Consider the following 19,189-nt stretch of genomic DNA (forward strand, 5'->3'; position numbering starts at 1 on the left):
GCAAGGGTCTCCTGCCTCCCACCGCTCCGCGAGGGGATAAAAACCATCAATAAGGCCAGCTGGGACAGTCCTTTTAAAAGGGGAGCAGTTGATTCCTCACCCCCCGTTGATGGCGGTTGCTTGGCTCTGAGGACAGCTACTCCAACACCATGCTAGCAGGGTGAGGTTTATAAGGCTGGAGGTGCTAAGACAGAGGCTTGGCTCGCCACTGCTGTAAGAATCCCGGGAGAGCGACCTGTGACTCAGGGAGGGTACTCGATGCTTGATCTTCAGAGACCAGAGGGACAACTGTGGACAATTCCTAGTGATTTCCAGGTTACCCTCACAGGCTGCTGCTGGGGCTGGGGGGTGGGGAGCTGTGCTGCAGACTTCTCAGCCAGCTCTTGTCCCTTGGGTCCTCACTGGCCATCATGTCTACTACAGATGGCTAAGGTACATGAATGACTTCTCTATCCAAGTGAGCTCGCCCAGCAGGGAAGAGCTGCTGGTGCACGGCCTAAACTGAGTGTCCATAGCAGAAGAGACTGGGAAGCCACTCCAGTAGATTCAGGCTTGGCTCTCTCCACTCTGCTGCTTCCTCCTTGCTTTTGGCCTTGGCCTCTGCTTATGGGTGGCAGAGTCCTTGCCCAGCCTCCCTGGCACTTCCAGTCCATCCGCATTCGGGCTGTCGCTAAGGTCTGTTCTGTTCAGTTGCGCAGGCTGGGGCTGAGACTTAAGTCTCTCTCCAGGGACTCATGCCCCACTGGCAGTTTTGTCCCCAGCTCTGCTGTCGTGGATGCTAGCCAGAAGGCTCACCCTCTCTGAAGGCAGGACCGAACACCCGCAGAAAGCCTGTCATGATGCTGGCTGACCAGGAGCCTTAGAGAACATAGTGGGACGCTTAGGTGACAGGCCTTGTGCAGTTTCTTTACAACACTCTAGAAGAATCTATTCATGGAGACAGTTTTCCAAGAGGAGGAAATATGGCAATAAAGGGATATGTTATAAGAAAGACACTGGATCTTTTATTTTTTTTCCTTTCCTTTTTCTTTTTCTTTAAAAAAACAAAACTGAACAAACAAAAATCCCAAGGCAAAACCCTTTTAGGTGTAGTTACAAATATTTTAGGGGTCGGGGAGGGGGCCCTATTACAGAAGAGAAAAGCACCCTAGGACGTCTTTCCCATCTTCTCTCCACTGAGGGACACAGCCAATACACCCAAGTGGCTGTCATGCCCTCCTGACTTGGAAAAAGGAGGAACCAAACACTTAAGAACTTTGAAAAGACTTTGTGTGTGTGTGTTTGTGTGTGTGTGTGTGTGTGTGTGTGTGTGTGTGTGTGAGAGAGAGAGAGAGAGAGAGAGAGAGAGAGAGTAAAAGTCAATGCTATAAATCTAAACAAGGTCTATTTTTATGTTTGTTTTTTTTTAAAAAAAGTTCTAAAACAACAGGAAGAAAACACATGGAAAAAAAAACCCTTGGTGGAGACCTGGTTAATTTCGGAAGAGGCCTTTTGTAAAGAGAATATAAAATGCGCTGGGCCCCTTCCCCGGGCAGTCAGGCCCTGTCCCGCTGCCTCTGCTCCCCTCTCGGCTGCCCTCTGCTCCCCTGCCACGTCACCCGTCCTCAATCCTTTTAAAAAATAAAACCCCCGCTCTGGAGACGTGACACAGACTCTCCCCAGCGGAGAGCTACTTGGTGTCCAGTTTGGCCATCTCCTGTACGTAGATGCCGATGCTCTCGCTGTCAAACAGCAGAAAGTACACATTCTTCAGCGAGGACGCGCTTGAGTCGTCGAAGTGGGCTGAGATGGCCTTGAGGGTCACCTGGGCGGCCGTCTGTTTGGGAAAGCAGTTTCTAGGATCAAACGAAAGAAGAGCCCGTGTCATTTTGGTTCCTGTACCCACTGCTGTAACTCTCTCTTAGCTTGGGGAGAGGGGCGTTGGTTCCTCTCTGTTCTTGTTTTGACAGGGTCTCACTAGGTAGCCCTGGCTAGCCCGGAACTCACTGTTTAGTCTAGGCTGCCCATGAACTCGGAGATCTGCCTGCTTCTGCCTTCCAGAGTGCACGGATTAAAAGGATGTACCACCACACCCTGCTAACAGTTTCTTCTCATTCTGGCCCTGGACCCTTGTTTGTACGGTGTGGAACTCATCACATACAGGGCCAGTTCACAAGTGACTGGCACGAGTTCAGGGGAAGACTCACGGTTGGTGGAGATGTCCCTGCTACATACTAACCATGCACAAAAGAATGCTACATGCTTTCAGTCAAGGTCACAGAGCTGGTATGTAAAGGATGTCCCAAATTTGAATCTGTGTCAGCTGGCTCAAGGATAAACTTTATTGATTTCACATTTACAAGACCATGTCTTCAAAAAGCAAACTTGTTTTAGCTCCTTCAAACCATATTATACAACAAGGGCCTTTCATATTTGCTGGGACTGGGGCTCAATTGGTCAGTGTTTGTGCCTAACATGCTGGGTTAGGTCCCCACCACCACATAAGGCAGGCAGATGTCTGAAACAAACATGGGGCATGATGCGGGGATGGCTTGGTGGGGAAAGGGCTTGCCACACAAGCATGTGACCTGATTTCTCAGAGCAAATATAACGAGGTTGGGCATGGTGATAATGTCTGTAACCCCAAAGACAGGTAGATCCCTGAGACTGGCTGGCCAGTCAGCCTAACCTGATTGATTAACTCAAAACCAATGACAGAGTATTAAAAAAAAGAAAAGGTGGTAAGCCCACCATGGCAGCACATACTTTTACTGTGAGAGGCAGAGGCAGGGAGATCTCTGTGAGTTCAAGGCTAGCCTGACCTACATAATGAGTTCCAGGACAGTCAAGGTTACATAATGAGACTCCCCTTCACCATTTTTTCTTTTTGGTCTTGGTTTTTCAAGACAAGGTTTCTCTGTGTGGTCCTGGTGGCTGTCCTGAAACTCACTCTGTAGACCAGGCTGACTTCAAACTCAGATATCTGCCTGCCTCTGCTGGAACTAAAGGCGTGGGCCATTGACCTCCTGGCCAATCAAAAAAAAATTTGACCTCCTATCTCAAACAAAGAAGCAAATAAATAAATAAATAAATAAATAAATAAATAAATAAATAAAAAAAAATAAAAAAAATTTAAAAAATCCCCAAACCAAAACAACAGCAATAAAAACTCAAGGTAGTAGGGTGTGGTGATATACTCAGCACTCAGGAGACAGAGGTAGGCAGATCTCTCTGAGTTAAAGACTAGCCTAATTTACATTGTGAGTTTCAGGCTAGCCAAGAGACATAGTAAGGCCCTTTCTCAACACAAAAACAAGATGGGTATCTTAGTCATCTGAGAGGAGAAACCTCAATTGATGAATTTCCCAGATCAGACTGGCCTGTGGCCATGTCTGGGAGGGATTGTCTTGATTGATGACTGCCACGGAAGGGCCCAGCCCACTGTGGGCAACACCGTTCCTTTGGCAGATGATCTTGGGTGGTAAGAAAGGAGCTATCTAAGTAGAAGCCGGGAGTGAGGCAGCAAACAGCATTTGCCCAAGGTTTCTTTATCAAACGCTTGCCTTTAGTTCCTGCCTGCCTTCAATGATGGACTGTCACCGGAAGCATAAGGCAAATAACCGCTTTGCTCCCCTAAGTTACTTCAGGACAGAATGTGTTATCACAGCAACAAGAGTGTTTGTTAGTCACCGGAGGAATGACACTGGTCTCCATACACACATGTATGCATATGACACACACGTGCACCCACAAGCACACACAAAACTAAAATGCTCCCTGGCTTCACCCATGGTGTCTTTCTGTTCTGGGCATTGATATCCACAGGGCAGGAGAGCTGGTCCCAGGCTATGGAGACTTGCCACCCCAGGCCAGGGGTGTGTCTCTGTTTGAAAAGTAGGAAACTGGGCTCCTTTCTCTGTTGTCTACCAAACCTGCTGGCTGTGCAGGCAGACCCTGGCTGTGCCTTCTAGAATGGGCTGATGGAATGTGGCCATGTGGGTGAGTAGCTGGTTTCCAACAGAAAGGCTGGAGACGTCAACTAAGAAACGGTGTCCTACCTGCCGCTGGGGAAAGGCGGGAAGGCGACGGACTTAAGCTTCTTGTCCTCGGCGGCGGACAGGCAGTTTTTGATGGTCTCTTCCAGCTGTTCTTCACATTTGTCGGAGCCCCACTGGGGGATGTGACAATGGATGACAAATTTGGCTGCGAGTCCACTGGATTGGCTGACAGCAGCTGGGACACAGGAAAGGGAAAGGCAGGAGGTTATTTCCTGAGTCCCCCCTTAAAGCTGGGTGAAGATCCTGGGCCTCACAGGTAATCCTGTGAGGACAAGGAAGTGAAAGTGCGGGTGGCCGGACCCCTCCCTGCCACCATGAGGGGAGTGTGGCAGGATGTGAACTCTGGTCGGAAACCCCAGTCTGGGTGTTGATGTGACAAGTTTATCACTGCTGGTGACCTGCCCCCTGGGCCCTGGTCAGGAACCACCTCAGTGGATCCTAACGATAGGAACATATCAGAATCACATCTGGGGCTGTGGGAGGTCGAGTAATGGCCATTCCAAAATGTCTGAATCCTGGGGTTCTTAACTGCTCCCTGACATGGCCAAGGGTACTCTGTGACCGCAGTTAAGGATACTGGAGATGGACTGCCAGGGTTGCCATACTGATTAGTTTTATTGACTTGCCATGACACCAGGGTTAAAGGTATGCCACAGTGCCTGGCTTGCTTGCTTGCTTGCTTGCTTATTTATTTATTTATTTTTTTTTTAAGTTTTTCAAGACAGGGTTTCTCTGTGTAGCCTAGGCTGTCTTGGAACTCACTCTGTAGACCAGGCTGTCCTACAACTCAGAGATTCGCCTGCCTCTGCCACCCAAGTGCTGGGATTAAATTTGTGCACCACCACTACCTGACATGGTTTAATTAAAACATGCTTTTATAGGGATGGGTATTTGCCTGCATGCATGTCTGTGTATTGTATGTATACAGTGCCCAAGGAGACCAGAAAAGGGCAAATCCCTGGGACTGGAGTTAAATATGGCTGTGAGCCAACATGTGGATGCTGGGAACTGAACCCAGGTCTTCTGGAAGAGCAGCCAGTGCATTTAACTGCTGAGCCATCTCTCTAGGCCCTCCTTCCTTTCTTTTTCTTTTAAATATTACTTTATTTTATGTGTAAGGGTGTTTTGCCTACATCTATGTCTGCATTGCCTTTAGAGGCCAGAAGATGGCATCAGATCCCCTGGACCTGAAGTTATAGACAGTTGCGAGTTGACATGTGGGTACTGGGAATTGCGCACAGGTCCTCTGCAAGAGCAGTCAGTGCTCTTAACCACGGAGTCATCTCTCTAGCTCCTTCCTTCCTTCCCTTTCTCCCTCCCTCCCTCCCTCTCTCCTTCCTTCCTTTTTCCCTTCCTTCTTTTCCTCCCTCCTTCCCTTCCCTCTCTCCCTCCCTTAGGGTTTCTATTGCTGTGAAGAGACACCATGACCACAACAACTCTTATAAAGGAAACATTTAATTACCTAGCTTACAGTTTCAGAGATTCAGTCCATTGTTATCATGGTGAGACCTGGCAGCGTGCAGGCAGAAATAGTGCTGGAGACAGAGCTGAGAGTGGAGAAGGAGCTACATCTTGATCTAGCAGGCAATAGGAAGTGGTCTGAGACACTGGGTGTGGCTTGAGCATATATGAGATCTCAAAGCCCACCTCCACAGTGACACACTTCCTCCAGCAAGGTCATACCTTCTCCAACAAAGTCACACATCCTAATAGTGCTACTTCGCATGATCTTATGGGTGTGTGTGTGTGTAAACTACCACACCCCTTTCCTCTCTCTTTTAAAAGAATTTTTATTCCCCTAAACATGGCCCCTGTTATTGACAGGCCTGGTAAGAACCTTGGCTACTGAGGAGTTTGAGGAAAGTCCTGTGGGCATCAATCATCAGAAGTAACTTTTTTGTCCCCGTGCTTGGTTGTGTCCTTCACTCCCCACTTCCTTTGCCCATCTTCTCTGAGCCTCTGCTATGCATCTGGGCAGCCTGGTAAGAGATACACCATGTGACCCTGGGCTCCTCGCTTGACTATAAATCTCTTCTTTCAGGGCCACATTGACATCTACAGCACAGTGCATGTGGCACAGGCTCAGCATGGACGGGTCTGGCTTGGAGACCATACATGGAGCACATGGGCTCCCAGCAGGGTCTGGCAAGGGCATCTGTGTAAGGGCCTGGACTGTAATTGGTCCTTTTTTATCAGTTCTAAGAGGTAAACATTTTTCATTCGTTTTAGTGTCTTTGAAAAGGTTCACACACACAAACATCTGCAATGAGATCTGGTGCCCTCTTCTGGCTTGCAGGAATACATGTAGGCAGAACACTGTATACATAATAAATAAATACATCTTAAAAAAAAGAAAAAAAGATGTGTGGTCATTAACTTAAAAAGAAAGAAAGAAAGGGGGCTGGAGAGATGGCTCAGTGGTTAAGAGCTTTGCTTGTTCTTCCAAAGGTCCTGAGTTTAATTCCCAGCAACCACATGGTGACTCAGAACCAATGAGACTTGGTGCCCTCTTCTGGCCTTCAGGGATACATTCAGGCAGACACTGTATACATAATAACTTATTTATACATAATAAATAAATTATTAAAAAAGAACAAAAGAAAGAAAGAAAGAGAGAGAGAAAGAAAGAAAAGGATACATCTCATGACTGCAGTCAGCCGGCAGGAGACCTAAGCTCTTCTAGAAATGGAATGCATGTTCTTCATCTTCTGAGGTCCGGTCCCAGGAGCCTCTCTGTGTGAGGATTTAGGCCATGCTGGGCTGCCAATCTTCAGAAGCACTAGCTTGTGCTCACATTCACTAGGCATCTTCCCTACCCCTTATCCTATCTGTGGTGGTTTGAATGAGAATGCCCCCCACAGGCTCATACATTTGAATGCCTAGCCTCCAGTTGGTGGAACTGTTTGGCAAGGATTAGGAGGTGTGGCCTTGTTGAGGGAGGTGTGCCACTGGGGGCAGGCTCTGAAATTTCAAAAGTCCACACCATTCCCAGTTAGCTTGCTCTCGCTCATTCCTGTGGATCAAGGTGTAAACTCTCAGTTCCTGCTCCAGCAGCATGCATGGTGGCCAGCAGCCATGTTCCCTGTCATGATGATCTCAGACTCATGCTCCGAAACTGTATCCCACTCCAATAAACTCCTTCTTCTCTAAGCTGCCTTGGTTGTGCTATTTTCTCACCAAAATGGAAAAGTATCTAAGAGACCATCCAACTAATACCAAGGTCGAGAACAGAGCTTGCTGTCCTTCTGTGAGGCAAGGTCAGCTGCTACCTACTTTATTTTGAAATTTTGATTTTTTTCTTTTTTTTGGGGGGGGAATCATTTTGCGTGTGTGCATGCACACACATGTGCACACACACATACACACATTAATGCACGCAAGTCACAGTACACTTACATTAGAGGACAACCCCAGGGAGTCAGTACTTGCACTCAGAGGCTCCCAGGGGCTGAGCTCAGGTTTTAAGACCATGGCGAGACCCTTCACTGGCTGAGCTATCTCGTCAGCTCAAACTGCCATTTCCTTACAGATGGCCCGCCTACCTCTCCTCTCCAGCAGCTTTAACAATTCCTCTTGATTCCATCTTGATCAAAAAGCAACAGGAAGTGAACTGAGATACTGGGTATGGCTTGAGCATATATGAAACCTCAAAGCCCATCTCCACATGACACATTTCCTCCAACAAGGCCACACCCACTTCAACAAAGCCACGCCTCCTAAGAGTGCCACTCCCTTTGGGGGCCATTTTCAAACTACTACAGTGTGTGTGTGTGTAGAGGTTAGAGGGAAGTCTTGGTGTCATCCTCAGGGACACTGTCTACCTCCTTTGAGATGGACTCTCATTGGCCTAGACCTCACTAACTAGGCTAGACTGACCAGTGAGCCTCAGAGAACCTCCTGTTTCTACCTCCAAGCCCATGACTACGAATGTGCCTGGCTTTTTAACGCGGGCTTTAGGGATGACATTTCCTGTTGTATGCAGTGACCATGTATGGGTGTGGGAGGCTGGAGACTGTAAGGAAGGGGTTGAGTCAGGCTGAGACGTAGCCAGTCTAACACTTACCTTCCGCCACTTCCAAAGGGCCTTGGGATTTGCGAAGCTCCTTTACTGTTTCCAAGAACTCTTTACCCCCAGCCTTTTCCAAGGCTTTCCCTACAAAGAACAATGGGGGCTGTGGTGAAGGACTTTTCAACAGAGCCATGTTGCTGGGCATGTTAGTATGTCAGGAACATCTTAACCAGAGGTGCCATGTTCCATTTATTACCCTGGTTTGCCAGTGGAGGCACCGCACAGAGGTCAGACTAAAGAATGACAATCTTTGTTAAAGGGCACACACACACACATACATACACACACACACACACACACACACACACATACCACATGCTGTCTCTCTTTTCTTTTCTTGTGTTGCCCAGCATGGAATCTAAGACCCCCCACAAGCTGAGCAAATAATCTGCCATTGAACCACACATCCCAGCAAGGGGGAATACCCCAGTCTGGAAAATCCCAAATCCAAACCTTTTCACATGCCAACCCAACACGGCTTGTGCTAGATTCCACACCTGGTCTCACGTGATGGGGGGGGGGTCACTGTCAAAAACAGAGTATGTAAAAATACTCTGTAAAATCACCTCCCAGCTATGTGTGAGGCACATGAGGGGAATGCATCTCTCCCGGGAACACTGGTGCCGTGCATTGCCAAAGCACTGTTAAAATCTGTTGAAGTCACTAATCACTGTGAATAAATTCTTCTACAAAGCATTTCAAAAACTCATTTATCTTGTATGCGTATGGGTGTTCTGCCTGTGTGTACGTCTGCGCACCCTATGCTCTTTTCTTGCCTGCTTCTCCTAATGCAGGCAGTGGTGACAACACGGAAAAAGCAGCAGCGAAGGCAGAGTGGAAGTGGTGGCAGCAGCTGAGCGGTTGGCAGGCCGAGCTGCAAATGTGGTTAGGCTCTGATTGACAGCTGGGCTGTATGAGGGCAGGAACCAAGGGGCAGGGCAACCCCAGGGTCCTAGACACCCCAGGCTCAGGAGCTGCAGCCCTGACCTTCTGCGACTGCTGAGGAATCTTGATGTCTAAACCTGCCCAGAAGCCACACTGCCAAGGGCTGAGGAATCCTAGGTGCACAGGAGAGTGGTGACGCTGGGCTAAGGGTGCCAACACCCGGGGCCTGCATGAGAGCTTCTAACGCCAGAGGGGGCATGAGCTGCTGCTCCCACCTGCTTGCTGCAGCCACTCACCACATAGAGGGTTTGTCTATAGGGAGCAGGAATAACCTTGCGTTTGGACTTGGGTCCCATCCCCAGGACATCTCATTAAGCATATGCAAATATTCCTCTAGTCCCAAGCACTTATTGTTAGTATTTCTCATTATAATAAGAGGCTTCCATGAGTGATATGGCTTCACCACACTCAGGCAGGCACTCACATATCTTGGAGGGCTGGAACACATTGATAGATTTATATGAATATCTAGCTGACCATTTTCTCCTGGGGTTACGAATGGGACTTCTTCCTTAAGTAGCTCAGATCTCAGGGATACAACCAAGAAATGGTCCTTGTGATTCCACACATTTCTGAGTCTCATTTCTGGCTCCCGGAGGCCCGGAGACAGCTGGGAACTGAAGCTGGGCCTTAAGTCCAAACTGTGGCACTCTGCATTCGGGGTCAGGGGTCAGGGGTCAGGGGTCAGCGGGAGTTGTATGGGAAGCAAGGTGAGCCTGCTCTTCTCCCTAGCTTAGAGGGCTAATGAGGCTGACAGTGAAGTGGGGGCGGGTTGTGGTTCAGTCTGTATGGGGCTTGCCTGGAATGCAGGAAGCTTTGGGTTCAATCCCTGGCACAGAATAAATGGGCCATGGTGGCTCACATCTGTGTAAGAATTACATCAATTCCCAACCACTGACGAGTGTGTAAAGTTAAAGGGGCATCATGAGATGCTGAGTCCTCATGAAAGGAGAGCTAAGGAAACACTGGTGTATCACTGGCCGTGGACTCTCATCCAGTTGTCTTTTAGTGTTGGGCGCTGAACCCAGCAAACACTCTATGATAGTCATGCGCCTACACAGCAGTTCTCAGCCTTTCTAACGTTGCGACCCTTTGATATGGTTCCTCATGTCATGGTGACCCCCCAACCATAACGTTATTTTCATTGCTATTTCATAACTGTCACTTTGCTCTGTTACGAATCGCAATGTAAATATCTGTGTTTTCCGATGGTCTTAGGCGACCCCTGTGAAAGGGTCATTCTAACCCCCAATAGGGTCTCTACCCACAGGTTGAGAACTGCTGCCCAAGACCCTATTTCTTGAGCCTGAATGTCCTGAAGTCTCTAGATCTACCATTGATTTAAACAGATAAACAGGCAGAAATGTGTTTAGTGATCTTGCAAACAACAAAATCCCGACTAGGAGAAAACTGGTCTTGCTTCTCAGCAAATAAACTGCAAAAAGGTATGACAGTGGGAGAGGCCATGGGTTAAGAGACTTGCTTCCCCCTTTTCATTTAGTGTGTGTATGTGTGTGTGTCTGTATATGGGTGCACATGTGTGTATAGGTCAAAGGACAACTTGGGTGAGTTAGTTCTCCTCTTCTACCATGTGGCTCCCAGGGACCAAATTCAGGTCATTAGGCTTGGCAGTAAATGTCTTTACATTTTAATTTTTGTGCGGCAGATTAAGCACAGGTTCTACCACCAAGCTACACTTGAATTCCCTAGTACAAGATTAAAAAAAAATAAACAAAAACAAATCAGGGATAGACAGGTTGACTGGCTTGCGTGCTGGTGGTTCAGAATGGGCCTGTGACGGCGTGTCTCCTAGTGATGCAGCAACAATAAAGATCTGTCTGTTAGGGAGTGGGCGTGAGCTGGTGTTTTATCCAGCCCTGTGCCATCTGGTCTTCAGACTGTATCCTCAATACAGATGAGGAAACTGAGGTTCAGGGAGGTTAGGAAAGAAACCCAAAGTCACACAGTTAGAAAGCAATCTGAAAGTGCCTGGAGAGAGACCAAGGTAACTCAGAGGTTGCTCTCTTGCCTGTCTGCCTGCCTCTCAGCTCATCTCACCCCTTCTGACGGCCAAGAGGGCAGCTATAGGGTCCACCAGTGGGGTCCAAACTTGACTTTTTGCTTCCACAACAGTGCACTTCACCCCACCCCACTTCAAAACAGAGAAGCATCTCTTTTGATGTTTTGGACATAAAGATGCAGAATTATGAGGATGTCTGAAACAGGAACTTGCTTTGTGTGCACGGAAAGGACATCAAGCTAAACAGAGCTGAAGACTCAGCCACTAGGGGAGCCCTTCCACAGTGGGAGGGAGCTCTTCCACACTGGGGAGAGCCTTCTTAAGCGAGGGTGAGGGTCTGTGGCGTGCACACAGGGGAAGAAACAAGACTGTTTTTGTAGTTCTGGTATCACCCAGTGCCACCCCACCGACTTTCTAGCATTGCAAGTGGCCTCTGGTGCCAGAGACATAGTGAGCCCAGCAGTCTGGGACCACCACCTAGGACTGAGCTGCTAGCAATGACTTTAAACCACTCACCCCAGGGACAGTCCTGGATCCCAGGGTCGAGGCCTTTCCCCCCCCACCCCATTTAGCCTTTCAATGGAGGGTTTAAAACAGTTTTATATTTGAAAATGGGCAACGTGGCAACAAATGGACCGGAGAGTGGCCACGATGTGTGCTGTTGTTTCTCATGCCTTTGACAGTTCCCAGCGCCTCTTCTCAGCCCCTTTACCTCACTGCTCACAGCTTCCTCCTCAACTCATGGGGTTGGCACAATAATGCAGCCTTTTTTTTTTTTTTTCAAGACAGGGTTTCTTTGTAGCTTTGGAGCCTGTCCTTGAACTCACTTTGTAAACCTGGCTGGCCTGGCCTGGAATTCACAGAGATCCACGTGACTTTGCTTAGTTTGTTCTACATGCCCTTTATCTTTTTTTGTGGGGGAGAGCATAACCTTTCTGTCTGCTTTCTGAGGGCAGAAATTACAGCGGTGTACCCGCTAGTTCCCATGTCTCCATCCCTTTCCTTTCCACCAACAGCATTCTCGACATGTGAACTTAAAACGCATGTCAAGTTCAATCCAAAGCTTGTGCAACCAAGTTTCGAGCAGCAGCGCTCAGGATGGCCCCCTGTGAAGACGACCTAGGTGCTGTCATCAGCTGCAGAAAGGAACCCACACTGTGGCATGCTCATGCAGTGAAATACCACACAGTCAAGAAAATAAACAAACACACTCTGTGGCTTGGGTGGATTTTGCAGACGCTAAGTTGCGCTAAGGGAGCCAGGCAGGAAGAGCTTGTAGGGCCATTTAAATAAAACCCAAACCCAAACCAAACCAAACCCTCTGTGCTGTTAGAAGACCGCTTTCCTCTCGAAGAAATCAGGATCAGGGGTGGGGCCGGAAGGGTCCACTCCTCAATGTGCTGGCTGCAAAGGGGTCTTCGCCACGCTTTGAGACAAGGTTTCATGTAGCTTAGGCTAGCCTCAAACTCCCTATGGGGTCAAGGACAATCTGGAATTTCTGCTGCATCTGCCTCTGCGTTCTGAATGACGCTACTACACGTGTGATACAGAACACCTGGTTCACGGTGTGCTAAGGACTGAGCGTTCTGAATGACGCTACTACACGTGTGATACAGAACACCTGGTTCACGGTGTGCTAAGGACTGAGCCCAGAACCTTGCGCACACTAGGAAAGCACTTGAACCTGCTGAGCTCAGTCACTTAGAGAAAATGTCATCAACTTGTACACAAACGGTCCGTCTCCATATAGCACCCTAAGAAAAACTTCTCAAAATTTGTGTAGATTCCAAGCAAAGCCTGCTCCTCTCTGGTGAGACCATTTTAACCCAGAGAGAGAGACAGACATTTCCACATGGGACCTCAGGCAGAGAACGGCAGAGTCCATGAGAACTGGACAGTGGGCTACGCCATGACCCCTCTCCAGACCCCAGGCCTTACCTATCTCTTCCTTGAGGTCGATTTCGGCTGTGGTTGGGTGGACGATGCCCTCCACCCTCATAGAGCCAATATGGCTGATGTCACTTTGGGTCAGGGATAGCTGCAGTAGGAAGAGAAGACAGAGATCAACTCCCACTGAAAATCATTTTGATTTAACTGTCAGTATTATTTTCCTCAACTATTCAGGCTGAGGGTCAGCACAGGGGTTCACATTCCCAGGTACTTGTTTGTTTTTGAGATAGGACCTTAGGTAGTTTAGGCTGGTCTTGAGTTCAAGTTGATGCTTGCCCCCACCTCCTAATGCTGGGATTGTAGGCCTGAGCTGCCATACCAGGCTTCCGGGTATTTGCTTTCGGGCAGATCCTTTTGAGTTCGGGAGCTCTAGAGACTAGCAGAGTGCAAACAGCCAGCTTCCACTGTCAGGAACAGAAATGGACTCTCCCTTCCTCTCTCCTTCCCTCATCGCTTTTGTGTCTTTCGTTCATAACCCTGGTGGCCTTGGTCTCCATGGACACATCATCTCAGAGGCTGTGTATGGGAAGCAGCCCGAGGCCCACTCTCTTCTCACCCCTGAGAGAGTACAGAACATTTGGGGAGGTCATACGGGATAGGGCAGGTAGACTCTGGGTTCCCACCCTGCCCTCATCTGTGACAACTGCTTCCTTCCCAATCCTTTCGTGCCATGGATGCAATCAAGGCCTTGTGTGTGCCAGGTGAGCGCTCTATCCCGAGCTACATCCTCAGCCCGAGTACCACATCCTTGGGGCTGTCTTGTGTGGTTCTGGCAGAGCAGAGGAAGAGCGTTTCTCACTGTTTTCCTTGCATGAGTGGGAACTTTCTGATTCTCTAAATACAGTTGGGGGAAAATTCAGGGCCCTGGAGGGGACATACATTCCACCTCCTTGCATCTCAGTTTTCTTTGCATCAGAAACGAATAAGGAACCTGCTACATCTCTGCTCCCCAGAGACTTTGTGATCCCTGACTGTCTGGATGGAGATACACTTGTTCGGCAGGCAGAGAACAGGCAGCAACCAGAGAACCGGCTCGCCGATTCACCGGCTACTTCCCCATGTGTCTTATTCCAGCCCTGGCTGACTCGGGAGATAAACTGTCTGCTCAGTGAATTTGTCGCACATAGAGATGAATTATTTTCATGTCTGGCAGGATGCTGAGATGTTGCCAGAATCCATCCTGTTAGGTTTTTATTTTATTTTATTTTATTTTTCTGCAGCTCAGGAAGGCAGGCAGACTGAATTATTGACAAATAACTCATTCCTAGCACCCAGCATATTCAAGAAACATATATTGCTATTTTCTCCCTCTGTCAAATGACATTTAATCATGGAAGCTAGGCCTCTTCGATCCTGGCTGGGAGTTAGCAATGGATTTTTCTCGGTGGGTGCAGACATATTTGGGGCTTGGGGGTTTCCCAGCAGAACCAGGAATGCCATCCTAAAGACCAGAATCTCTAGGATGACTTTAGTTGACCTTAGGTTGACCAGCACGAGTTCTCAGCACCAAAGGCCTAGTTTGCTCTAGAAAAGCCTACGTCACTTGGATTTTCCTTTAAAAATGGATAATTCAGAAGCAGAGTGGAAGGGAGGAAGGACGAAGGAGGCATGGTGGCCCGTGAACAGTGGGGTATACAGAAAGGCTCACTGCGGCTATTACCTTCTGCCCCAGAACGAGGCTCTTGGAAGACAGGATGGTGAAACCGTCCCCCGGCCCATCTTCTGAAGTGGAATTTGATGTTCCTTCTTTATCGCTGTCCTTTGGTTTGGACTGTGGGTAAAAACCAGAGGGAAAGATGAGAAACAGTCTGGAGAGGCCTCTCGGCAACTGCAGGACGGTATTTCCGTGGCGGCCATCCCCTTGGGTGTGAAGGGAAGTGGTCAGGAGGTAAATTCTGGATGATTTGTTTTGCAATGACTGTGGGTATCATGTGTACTCTGCTACTGAGCTATACCCCTGGTCCTTCTCTGCCCCCTCCCCGACTCCCACCTTCTCTCCCTCCATCTCTCCCTCCCTTCCCCTCCCTCCTTTTCTTCCATCTTCTCACTGGACACAGAAGACATGGATATCACTGTACTCTGCTCACCCCTCTGCTGTTTCTTTGAGGTGGGGGAGCCTATGGCTTGAACTCAGGACCTCTCATCAGCTAACCGTGTACAGTGTTTCTGAGCCACATTCCAAGCTCTTCCATTGTTTCTCGATGGAGGGAGACGAGCCAACAGCGCAAGGAAAAGAAAAGGGTAACACAATATGGGGAGGCAGTGCAGCTCAGATGCAGGGGTTCCTGCTGCACAGACGGGAAGTCCTGGGTTCGATCCCCAGCACTCAATACACAAAGTGTATTGAGCACTCAGGATCAGAAGTTCAAGGTCATTCTCAGCTACACAGACAAGTGAGGCCAACCTGGGCTACCTAAGAGACTGTCTTAAACAAACAAAACCAGAACCAAAACAAACAGAACAAAACAACCTCCCCAAGTATCACAATGCAGTATCATAATGATGATTACAGGAGTTCACAGGTCCATGTAGTCTTCATCCAACTCTGGAAACAGATCCGTTATCCTTGGCTGCTTATGCTAAACCTTCTATGACAAGCATCTAAGTCAGCGGTTCTCAACCTGTGGGTCACGACCCCTTTGGGTTGAAGATCAGATATCCTACACATCAGATATTTACATTATGATTTATAACAGTAGCAAAATTACAGCTATGAAGTAGCACCAAAAGTAATTTTATGGCTGGGGACTACAGCATTAGGAAGGTTGAGAACCACTGAATTCTAAGCCAAGTAGTGGGGTCAAGAAGCTGCATTAAATGTGGGACTCCCTCCTCCCCAGGATTGGTCCTGGGGCCATGTGGCAGTGGCACGAACTCTTGCATGATCTTTTGTCATCATGGAGATCTGCAGAGTGAAAATTTTACAAGCAAAGCTCCTGTTGTTTAACAGCCTCAGTGGAGACGCTCAGCATCTCTGCTGGTCAGGGCTACTGAGCGTGTGACAGGTGGCTAGTGCATTGGAGGAACCAAATTTTTTGAGGTGTTGTTGCCGCTGTTTTGTTTTGTTCTGTTTGCAATACTTAGGAGAAAACCCAGGGCCTCCTGCATGCTGAGTGCATGCTCTACTAAGCTACACCCTGTTTACTTTTAATTCAAGTTGCAATAGCTGCATGTGACTAGTGCTTGCTGTATTAGGACTACACGTGAAAATGCCTTACCTCAAGTGGCAGCATCATAGGGCTAAGTCATTTAGTTTAGCAGGCTATACAAATCACCAGGAATCTACTGACCAAACCCAGGGCACTGTGAGACCCTGAAGGCGGCTTAATCCCAACCTGAGCTTTGCACAGAGTGGATAGCAACACCCCAGGATGATGTCACTTCTGATTTTGGTGGGAACAGCAGCATTAGAATTCCGCACTAAAATGTCCTCTGAAGGCCATGTGTTGAAGGTTTGATTGGCAGCCTATGGCACCACTGGGAGGTGACAGGGCATAGTGGAAGGAAGTCAGGTCATCTAATGGGTGCCCTGAAAACAGATGTTGGGGCCCTGGTTTCTCCTCTTACAACTTCCTGGCTATCGTGCAATTAGCAGTTCTGTTCTTCCATACGCCATTGCCAAGATGTTCTGTCTGGGTCTAGGTCCAGAGTGTCGGGGCCAAGTGAATACGAACTTGATGCCTATGACACCACGAGTCAGAGCGAACCTTTCTTCCCCAAAAGTTGAATGGTTCGGCTATTTTGTCATAGCAACAATAACTGACTAATGCAAGCAGGAAGAGGGATCCGAGGAACTGGGCGGTGGTGGTGCACACCTTTAATCCCATGGGACTCTGCATGTCTATGAGGGATGTTTTAATAGTCATTAATACTGCCCACTGTGGGCAGCACCATTCCCTTGCAGGGATCCTGGACTGCATCAAATAGAAAAAGGGAGCTGAGTATTCATTTATGGTTTTTGTTGCCTGTCTGTGGATGTGGACTAGCAGCTTCAAACTCCTGCATAGCCCCAGCTGTCCTGGAACTCCCTCTGACCAGGCTGTCTTCAAACTCAGAGATCCACCTGCCTCTGTCTCTCCAGTGCTGGGATTAAAGGTATGTGCCACCATGTCTAGCTCCAAACTCCTGCCACCTTGACTCATCCCACCCCTTAATGGATTATATCTTGAACTATCAGCCGAAATAAACTTCTCCCTAAAGTTGCTTTGGTCGGGGCATTTTATCTCAGCAGTGGGAAAGGAAACTAAGGCAGACACTAATCTTGCATGTGAAGGATGGGTCCCCATGATGTCACCATTGCTCAAAGGCCTCACCTCCTAATCTCATCCCTTAGGGGTTAGATTTCCATGGAGAAGCAGTGCACCTACGGTAGTGGTAACACCTGGCTCTTAAAATGCTCCATGACTCACCTTCTTGGACGTCCGTGGCTTGGCGGCCTTGGATTTCTTACCCCCCTTCTTGCCCGACGAGGCCTTCCTTCCTCTTTTCTCTGGGGGTGGGGAGAGGATCGTTTCTGACTTTCCTTTGGTCCCTCGTTTTTTGGCCAGCAGTTCAGGGTGAATCCTCGGCAGGACACCCCCACTGGCGATGGTCACTCCTTTCAACAGCTGAGAGAGAAATGCAAAGAGCTGGTCAGGTCTGTGCTGGCTAACAGGGGTCTCAGCACTGGTCAGACAAGACTTGAGACCGGCTTCTGCTTAACTAATAAAGCCAATTACCACGCAGCTGCTGGCTTTCTCGTCCCCTCGTGCAAAGCACTTCTCAGTAGGTCTCAGGTGGTCTGTGGTGGTGTACAGAAAGCAAACAAGGCAAAATGAAAGGTTCAGAGAAGCTGAAACTGGGACAGTGCCCAGGGCTCTGGAATTTCAGATGGCAGCTCTTGGGGGAAGATTAGTTAGAGATGGGTTACATCTGTTTATGCTGGGGAATATTTGTTTAAAGATGCAAAGATGGATTGTGTTCTTTATGTTGTATTTGTTTAGCTCTGTGAAGCTGTGTCCCTTTGCCTGCCTAAAACACCCGAGTGGTCTAGTGAAGAGCTGAACGGCCAACAGCCAGGCAGCAGAAGGACAGGTGGGGCTGACAGGCAGAGAGGATAAATAGAAGGAGAAAAAGAGAGAGGATCAAGAAAAGGAGGAGAGGAGGCTATCAGGGGCCAGCTACCCAGCTACACAGTAAGTCACAGAATAAGATCTGGAATAATCAACCCATGATCATATGTTCTGCATATTTTAAACCAGAGGGTGGTGTGAACCCACAGCTCATCTCTGAACCACTTGTCACCCATATGTGACCAGAGCACTGGCATCTTGAGCGTCTAGAAACATCTACAGCAAACGGGCATTTACTACAGCACTACTGATTCGGACAACAAGGGCTTGTGGATTTTTGTGAGCATGACTTTGTTTCTCATTTTTCTAGCGATCGATTTTTACTATATTTTTTTTGGGGGGGAGGGAATGATCCATGTATGATGGATTGGCAACTCTGATATTCTTTAGTTTGAGAAGAATGAACTCAGAACATAAATAAAAATTCTCGTGCTTTTTACCCACCTGCTTGCCTACTGTTGAGGAGGAAGGGACTCACTTAACTGTGAAGGCAATCAGTTCCAATGCATAAATAAGGAGTCTCCTGCTCAGATCCCAATGGAAATCCACAGGGTTGGAGTAAAGAAACGGCCAGGTATAGTGTGTGTATGCAACGACTTGCCTTTAATGATGAGACAAGGTCTTGAAGGCATGGCAGAGTCTATTCGAGAGTGGATTTCATCTTGACTATGAATGCACAGCCATCAAGATTTTATTCTTCTTTACCTCGTTCTGGTGTGTGTGTGTGTATGTGTGTGTGTGCGCATGCATGAGTGTGTAGGTGGGGCTAGGAACCATCACGGAAATGATTGAAGGCTGACTGGGTCTACCCAGGAACGTACTTGGCAACCCACCCTGCACCCAGCTGAGCTTGTGTGCAGCCCTACCTGGTTGAGCTCTTCATCATTGGCGACGGCCAGCAGGATATGTCTGGGCGCTATCCGGGCCTTCTTGTTGTCTCTTGCAGCATTGCCAGCCAACTCTAGGATTTCCGCTGAAATTACAAGGGAAACTTTAAAAAAATTTATTTTCTTATATATTTATTTATTTATTTATTTAGTGTTTCAAGAGAGGGTTT

The 19,189-nt window shown here is 48.2% G+C and overlaps 1 protein-coding gene across 1 annotated transcript in view; it reads right to left on the minus strand.

Moving 5' to 3' along the window:
* Positions 1 to 977: 977 nt before the first annotated feature.
* Positions 978 to 19,189, minus strand: part of Macroh2a2 (macroH2A.2 histone) — a 44,130-nt gene continuing 25,918 nt past the window's right edge. Inside the window, exons 3-9 of the mRNA XM_048451681.3 lie at positions 18,999 to 19,105; positions 17,431 to 17,628; positions 14,682 to 14,792; positions 13,010 to 13,109; positions 8,101 to 8,190; positions 4,038 to 4,212; positions 978 to 1,835 (exon numbers count right to left, since the gene is read on the minus strand). Coding sequence (XP_048307638.1) covers positions 1,670 to 1,835; positions 4,038 to 4,212; positions 8,101 to 8,190; positions 13,010 to 13,109; positions 14,682 to 14,792; positions 17,431 to 17,628; positions 18,999 to 19,105 — 947 coding nt within the window. The 3' untranslated portion in view covers positions 978 to 1,669. The remainder of the gene's footprint in view (positions 1,836 to 4,037; positions 4,213 to 8,100; positions 8,191 to 13,009; positions 13,110 to 14,681; positions 14,793 to 17,430; positions 17,629 to 18,998; positions 19,106 to 19,189) is intronic.

Source organism: Myodes glareolus, chromosome 18, assembly GCF_982192425.1.
Source record: "Myodes glareolus chromosome 18, mMyoGla1.1, whole genome shotgun sequence".
NCBI classification, from domain to species: Eukaryota; Metazoa; Chordata; class Mammalia; order Rodentia; family Cricetidae; genus Myodes; species Myodes glareolus.